Raw genomic sequence first — 8,500 nt, forward strand, 5'->3', positions numbered from 1 at the left:
CTAAGAATGTCATAGGATTGTTGAAACCTAGCAAGGTCTATAATTTTGTTCCTGTGTCTAGTTCTATTCCTTTGTTATTTGATTCCTGTAACAGTTTAACACCCTCTATGTTAGGGGTGAGCTTCCTTAGTTTTGGGTGTAAGCCCCGTATTGAATCAAATAAAAAAGTGTTATGGCGTAACAGATTTTTTTTTTCTACTGGTTATTTTCACGAGTCATGCCGGTGCAATCACATGCTATTGACAACCTGGTACCTTATAGACCTAAATTTAAAATGAGCATTGAGAGTCATATTGATATCATTTATAGGAATTGAATGATGGTGGCAAATATAATACAAACTAAATTTAGCGCAATCAAGTAATTGAGAGATTTGATAGAACTTGAAATCCGCTCCCAATAAACTTTCTCCTCGAAATTTAATGATGTTTGCTCAGTATAAGCTGTAGGAACAGAGAAAGCTATAGACAAGAAAGGACCAATCTCGCTCGTGTTCAACAATAGCACTCCGTTTCTTCCCACTAGTGTTGTACACTGTCTACAGGATCAACATATTCATGGGCAGGCTCCAACTTTTAATTTTTTTTTAATAGAAAAGCGAATTCAATCAATCTTCAACGATAGTGGACAACTAATACTCAAATATCAAATGGAAATCAATTCCAAGATCACATAAAACAAGTTGAAGATTTAATCTAACATCTTAAAGTTTAGACAGTCATCCTTTTTTATGAGGAACTCAATCACGCTCGCTTATTGCAGTCAAGTGCTCATCAATCTCATCGGTGGATAGAACTCTGAATTCTGGATTATCCTTCCGCACCACTCCAACCTAGAAAGCACAAAATACAATCATTTAAATCAAACCAGGGAAGTAGTATTTGTTAATTATCATAGAATTTTCAACATCCATAGCATGTAAGTCAAGAACAAAAATGTTATAACATGCTGATTTATGCCACAGAAAGCATTTAGTTTCAAAACTGTGAAATAACCCAATTCTGGAGCAACTAAACATTACAATTCATTTATCTAAAAAGCAACATCTGTTATAGTTATTAACCATCTTCCAAAACCATGCACAAAACAATCACTTGAACATGACAGGAACATAGATTATAGACTATTATGATATGATCTATTTGTCATCTAAGAATAATGAAAGAGAAATGCTCTGGCCTGAGTTGCCTGACATTAAAACAAAAGCTAGAAAGTCATGTAATGAGGAGTTGTCGAGAGAGTTTGTAAAGGAAAACACCAGACAGCATGACAAAAAATGCATCAGAATCGTTTAATGATAAAGAGCAAGTAACTTGCAAATAATGTTAAAAATTAGAGACAACATGTTTTAGCTCATCAGGGACTATACGAACAAAATCCTTCAAAGAATTTTTTTTTTTGAAAAAATTGCACTAACTTCAATTGACGGGATGAGGATGTCTTGAGCTGTAAAAATGAAGTTTTACCTCAATCTCAGTGGCCTTAAAATCCTCCTGAAGAACTGATTGTAAGGCAGAAATGGCAGTCTGAAAACAAAGCAGGGAGATCATATATTTAGAACCTTAAAAGCATCAGATAATTCTTCAACAAAATTGATAAACAACAACTATTTGAAACAAGGTTCAGGTGTATTCAATTACACTATAGCTTCTTTTAATAAAAAAACCAGTAACTATTCATAAGATAACACAATAAAGAAACTGTCAGTCGCAAGAATAAAAGTCTACGCAACAAATCCCATAATACACAATTGAAGGTTTAAGCTAAGGCCGATATACAATGTTAACTAAACCTAATGATAGTATTAATATCATATCACAATTAATGTTACAATTTAATGAGGATTCACAGAATCACAGGTTTAGTTTTTCCTACATTATCCGATTGACATAGATATAAGTTTGTGACCTCCTTGAGGAACATTTAGAAATACAAAACATATCAATCATTATTCATCCAGTCAGAAAAAGATCCAACACTGAGATCATTCACATCAAATTCCACACATTTTTCAGACTTTTCACCTTTTGGTAAAACACAGCCAATCTTCAGCATCTACATACATAACATATTTTATCCAATAACTTTCATGCAGACCAATGATAGAATATAAAAGCATAGTAAACATTCATTACGAAAAATTTAAGAGTCGCCAGAAAAGGAGGAAAATAGGGATAGAATATTATTGTTTATCCTCAAAAGAATGACAAAAATCCAAAATGTTGAAAAATATCCTTAAACGCGCACATGTCCTCAGTGATAAGAAGGTAGTCACAAGTCAGTGGTCTACACTTTTTATACCAACTTACTGAACTTAGAGACTGTCAATTTGTCAAGCTAGACAGATGGAACCCCACAACTAGTACATGATCAATTTTATAGAACTTCATCTCCAATGAAAAATTTGGCTAGTGAAATGGGAGTTAGGGGGAGAAAACACAAATGCTACCTGAACTGTCTCCTCATAGGTAAATGAAGGGTCATTCTTCATCTTCTTTTCCAAGAAATTAATTGCCTCTTGGTCCTTCAATCCAGCACTTGTGGCCTGAGTACATCATTATAGATTCTCAGACACTTAATTTTTTGTCTATCTGTCTATAATAACACTAAAAGGATCAAACAATATTTAGACTTTAGAGTGATAGATGAACTTCTATGTACCTTGTGACCAAAGTAATGGCCAGCAGGATCGCATTTGTAAAGCTGAGCCCCATTTTCGTCATCAATACCCAAAACCATAGCAACTTCACAACAGATTCAAAATCATAGAAAGAGGAAATGACATTAATAATAACACTAAGTACTAGAAATATAAAATTATTATGACCATACAAAACTAATTATGTGATTTTCCACACGAGGTGAAGGTTGTCCAGTAGAGAAAAGGCTAAGAAAAAATATACCTACTCCAAGAGGTCTCATATAAGCATGCTGAGTATAGACTTGTGATTTATCAGCAATCCTGTTAGCATAAAAATCACAAGTCAGATAAAAAAAAGTTGTTATTGTCAAATTGTAAAAACCTAAAATGTATGAAGTCATATATTATGTAGCCTTTGACAAAAGTCAAAATTACAGTCGCTTCAACAGACGAATTACTTTAATCAGGTTATAGTAATCTAAGAGCACAGGTGTGAAAAAGGCTTTGTAAATAGTGAAGTGACTAGAAGCACATCATAAAGCTCTGTTGTACGCAATATGTACTGATTCCTAACTTCACCTGTTTTTTTTTTGCGGGGTGGGGGTTCTTGAAACCTTACATTTGTAGCAAACATTGACAAAAGCTAATTCTGCAATTAACTATGTTCTCTTGTGTTCAGCAATTAAATATGTTCTCTTGTGTATCAAAAAGTGCCAGAATAATCCCCTCCCTCTTCATGCTTCAAACACCCCCTTCTCCAATGTCTTACTGACTTGCTGCCACCTGTCTATTTTGTTAGTCCCCTCCCTTTCCCTCTTAAACAAACTTCTCCAACCCACAATTCCATTCTTATCACTTCCTTATTTCCCCCGTGTGGTCTAACCTATGAGTATCTAACAAACAGTGGAAAAAACAACCATGAAGCTGGCACAGAGCCCCAGAAAGAGAGAATGGGAGATACAAAAGAAAAATAAGTCACTTGACTTCACCACTATTAACATAACTACCAGAGTATGGGCTTTATATAACCTGCTTGGAAAAGTGAAAGACAGCAATTAACGAACTCGCTCATCATGCCCAACAAATTAAAATCATCTATAAAACCCTAAAACTAAATTATGTCTAATATTGAAATGATTTTGCCATTCATCATCAGGCTCCCTATTAGAAGTTAGAACAACAGCATAAGAGTAAGAAATAGTTGCAAGCTCTAATGGCTTGCTAAATATTCATGGCCACAATGATTCCTAAACTTGGATCTGTTAATAGCAGCTATTTGGAAGGAGAAGTGATAATGATTCCTGCATTGTTTTATGCATCAGATGCTTATTACAGTCTCATAAGTGTGCAATTGCCATTTCCAAACAGGATGGCAGCAATAAAGAATATAATCTCCCATTTGCAAATCCAGTAGCAGGTGCACATGTTATGACATTGTGGCTATTGAGACAACAAACTGAAGAGAAGAGGAAAGATCGTCCATGCATTGTTCTAGGACATTAAGAAAAGAAGCAAAGATAACATTCTTGACAACAAAATAATGACAATTTGAAATGCAGATATGAAAGAGAGAAATAAGCAGCTAGTAATGGTTATAGTGGACACTACAAAAAAAACTTAATCACTAACCATTTAGCTAATACGTCCACAGGCATCTCATATCCATATGTGTGCCGAAATTCAGCTGCTTCATTTCTTGCTTGTTGAACCAGTGTCCTAGCATCAGCTGAAAAAAAAATGTTCCAACGAGATAAAGCAAAAGTGAACTTGTGATGTAAAGACATTTTAATTCAAAATATGTCTGTAATTTAAAGAAACTATTCTTTTTCTCCTGCTAAAACCTAAACATTTTATCATACATCAGATTTCAATTGTAATAGAAAAACAATATTATCATTGTCTGTGATGTGAACCTGTAAGCATGGGTCAAGTTATCCTTAGACACAATGTTGACAGTAGCATTCAGCTCTAATAGATCTATTTTCGCATTACAGATTACTAATGATACTCTATACAGAGGAACATGAAATTAATAACCAGCATCCCAAATAAAATTAAAGAGGTGAAACTGTACGACAGAGGTTTGAATTGGTTGCCAAGTGCCAACAACACGTCACTATCAAGAGGAATGATAAGCACTCTCACAAAAATCACCATTGCCTTCTTACTTTCCCCTCACTAACAAGTTGCTAGGTTGATATCAGATTCAAAAATTGTACTTTATATTTTACTATAAGATACGATATAATGAAGAACATTGTCTACGAAATGCCTCCTAAATCAACTTTCCCTAAAAACATATTTGTTTTTAAGTGAAAAAGCATGCAGATAAATATCAAAAATACCTAAAACAAATTAAATAATGAAAAACATACCTGTCATGCCAGTTGCCAATAAACCAAGATACTTTGTAATGGGAAAGAGATGTGAAACACTTGTCTGATCCAGCAGCTTGTCCTGCATAGAACTTCCTATCTTAAGCAGCCAGCACAAACACACAAAACAAGAAAAATAGAAGATTCAATAACCAACTTCGTGAACTCACCGGAACCTTCTTCTGAGTAACAACACAAATCGAATCCTTTCCACGGACACCAATTGACGTTATCCCGGCCGCCTTAACAGCCTTGAAAGCATACTCTGCTCAACACATTCAAAACTCCACAACTCAGAACACTAAAACCTAAACAACTAATCAACTCACTCAAAAAAATCAAAACTAAAGGCTCATTACATAGTTTTATATTTTTTCAATTTGGGATAACATAAAGAAGTAACACAACCTATTTAGATTCATGCAACCTAGCTCACTAGTCCAGTACACAGAAATTTCACTTTAAATCATCAAAATTGAAAAAAAAATGGCACTACAATTACCCAGTTAAGTTGTGTAATTTGCATAGCAACATTTATTTTTTAAAAAAAGGAAAAAATAGTGAATTTGGGAACAAAAATTAAGAAACCTTGGTGAATGGGTAGGTCAAGAAGTGAAAGATCTGAAGCAAATTAGGGCGATTAAAACGTCGCCGTTGCGAGGGGTTAAGGAAAAACCAGAAATCTGAGGGTTACGTACCAACTTGGAAGAGACGGCCTTCAGGGGAGAAGATGGTGATGTGGCGATCGTAGCCGCCTCCACTTCCTCGACTCATGTTTTCCGATTAGGGGGTGGCGGAAGGGGTTTTGTGGGAGTGAGTTTCACGGTGGTTGACGGCGGTGATGGGTGGAGGGTTTTTTTTTCCGATTTGAAACGGTAGCGAATGAGGGGAGGAGACTGGAGTGAAGATGGTGTTTTTGTTGTTAAAAGCGTCGACCTCTCTTCCTGCTCAAGAAAACAAGGAAAAAACAAAAGTGAAGCACCGTCAAAACGGGCTGGGCGGGGCCCCGAGACTGACAGAATGATCTGGCCCATTGGACTGATGGATTATAGCTCAAGGGAATGGGAAAAAAAAGATGTTAAAGTTTTATTTTTGAACAAAAAAAAAGTTTTATTCATTTTGGTATTAATTTTTAATAGAGAAAAAATTTTGTAAGTAATTTTTATGTGTAATTTTTTTCCATCAAAAGAAACTCTGATTCATGCGGATGGATCATCACATTACTAACCCTAATCTAAAAGAGTTGGTCTAGTGAAACATAATAAGGTCGTACCTAATACGTCGCAGGTTCGAACCCCAAATAAACCATTTGGGTGACTTAAATGTAAGTCTTTTATAAGTGTTTTGAGTCCGACATTTTTCTTTACTTTGGACCCGGGCATCATCACCTTACTCTAATTTGTTTTTATACCAAAAAAAAATTATCACACAACTCAACACAATCATTAGTCTAGTTTGCACTAAAAAAACACATTAGTCCGGCCTACAAAGTGACGTCACACAGAAGAGTGCAGTATCCACAAAATAGTAATTGGCAGAGTGAAGGGAAAAATTCACGGAAGAACATTTTGGTATCGTTTGGTAGACAGGTGGGAAGGGAACGGAACATAACATATGAGTTTTGTTCTGTGTTTGTTATGTTTTTAATAGGGAACGGAACTGAACAAAAGACACCTTGAACAGTACACTTTGATTCCCTAAAAATAGGTGGAACGGATGGGAACGGAATAGAACCCCTATTAAAATATTTTACACTCGCAAAATTACCCTAGGTTTTCTTTCTATTTTTCCTTTTTCTTGTAGGCTTCACTCTTCTTCGTCTTCCAGCCGTCTCTTCCACCTGTGATTGCAAGCAACATTTTTTCCACGATCCAACACACAGTTCACACATAATTCAGATTCGCATCAACCATTTTCCCCCCTGTGAACATCTATTGGTTCGATTCCCCAATTCACATGACTTTTCTTAGTTTCGAAAACAAATCAAAAAAATCAATGCTTTATGAGGAGAAAATGTTGTAAATTACAGGAAGCAACCTAACATGATCTTCACGTTACCCACCAATTCCTTTTTCTATGATTGTCAATCAGATCAAAGGGAGCATAAGCTTCTACATTATTATAAAGATTAATTTTATATGATAATTATTTTAAAATAATATACATAAAAAGTATTTTATCTTTTAAACTTAATCAATCAAGAAACATGATAGGGATATATGTGTAATTAACTTTATGGTTCTGATATGTTTAACATGGGTCAACCAAACGCAACGCACATAATATTATTGTCCTGTTTCATCATGTTCAGTCCCGTTCCGTACTGTTCTGTCCTGTTCTGTTTTGTCACCAAACGCTACCTTTAGCTCTCTCGCTTCCAATTAGAAATTCTGCAGTTTCCTTCCGTCGGCGCTGAGAGTTCATCAACAAGGTTCCAAAGAGATTGTAAGTTTGTTTCTTTTATTGCTTTGATCATTCCTTTTCAATTTGTTACTCAAAACAGAGCAAAAGAAACAATCTTGACATGAGTTTGTTGTACGCATGCACCTTCACCCACACGTAGGGATGGCAACGGGTAGGATCGGGCACGGGTTTTACAATTACTAAACCCAAATTCCAGAACCCAAATCCAAACTCAGACCCTTATGGGCGATAAAATGAAATCCATGCCCAAACCCATTGGGTTTCAGGTTGTTTCGGATTTACTCGAAACCCAAACTCAAATCCAAATCCATTACTTACGTGAAATAGAAACACGTCCTAGAACCCGATCTAGAACCTACTTTCATAAAAAAAAAGTGAAATTCATAGAAAGAAAAAACAAATACTATTCATCATCCTCATCCATCACCAAAGTGAGACAAGAATAGTTTATAGTTTACTTTCTCAAACATACAAAAGTACAATTAATCGTCAAACACTAAGAAGAAAGTTTATAAATACATAATTATGTTTCGGGTATCTTGGGTTCGGGTTTGGACGGGTACGGACATGGATTTAACTAATACCAAACCCAAAGTCATAAACTACTTTGGTAACGGGCAAAACCCAAACCCAAACCCAAATCCAGTCAACTCGGATTTTGTCCGTCAAATCGGATCGGGTTCGGGCGGGTACCCATGGGTTTGGGCAAAATTGCCATCCCTACCCACACGTCACACTAATCTTTTCTATTAATCATTTTCAACACAAAAACAGACCACAAATTAACGTGAGTAATCCCTATTAGTTATTTTTCTCTTTGTTCATGTTGTAACAATGTTTTCTTTTTAGGATTTTCTCATTTTGCATCTTTCAATGTCAAGAAGATACCTCCGTATCATCGTGAGTTCCATTGTCATTGTCTGAAACTTAAACCCTTCAACAAAATACCAAAACTAATATAAGGTGTGTTAATTTGATGTCGTGGAGTGACAATATTACAAATGATGCCATGTTAATTTTTAATTCCCTACCAACATCAATAAAATCTTATGTTCCAATT

General features: G+C 35.4%; 1 protein-coding gene across 1 annotated transcript; it reads right to left on the reverse strand.

The window, feature by feature from the left end:
• Positions 1–491: 491 nt before the first annotated feature.
• Positions 492–5,957, reverse strand: LOC130745479 (proteasome subunit alpha type-6). Its single transcript, XM_057597768.1, has 9 exons — positions 5,715–5,957; positions 5,187–5,281; positions 5,017–5,098; positions 4,271–4,367; positions 2,904–2,962; positions 2,662–2,744; positions 2,450–2,545; positions 1,467–1,526; positions 492–832 (listed from the first exon to the last, which is right to left on the reverse strand). Exons 1-9 carry the CDS (start codon positions 5,788–5,790, stop codon positions 740–742), a joined length of 741 nt encoding a protein of 246 aa, XP_057453751.1. The 5' UTR covers positions 5,791–5,957; the 3' UTR covers positions 492–739.
• Between the last annotated feature and the right edge of the window lie 2,543 nt (positions 5,958–8,500).

This window comes from Lotus japonicus, chromosome 3 (genome assembly GCF_012489685.1).
Source record: "Lotus japonicus ecotype B-129 chromosome 3, LjGifu_v1.2".
Lineage (NCBI taxonomy): Eukaryota > Viridiplantae > Streptophyta > Magnoliopsida > Fabales > Fabaceae > Lotus > Lotus japonicus.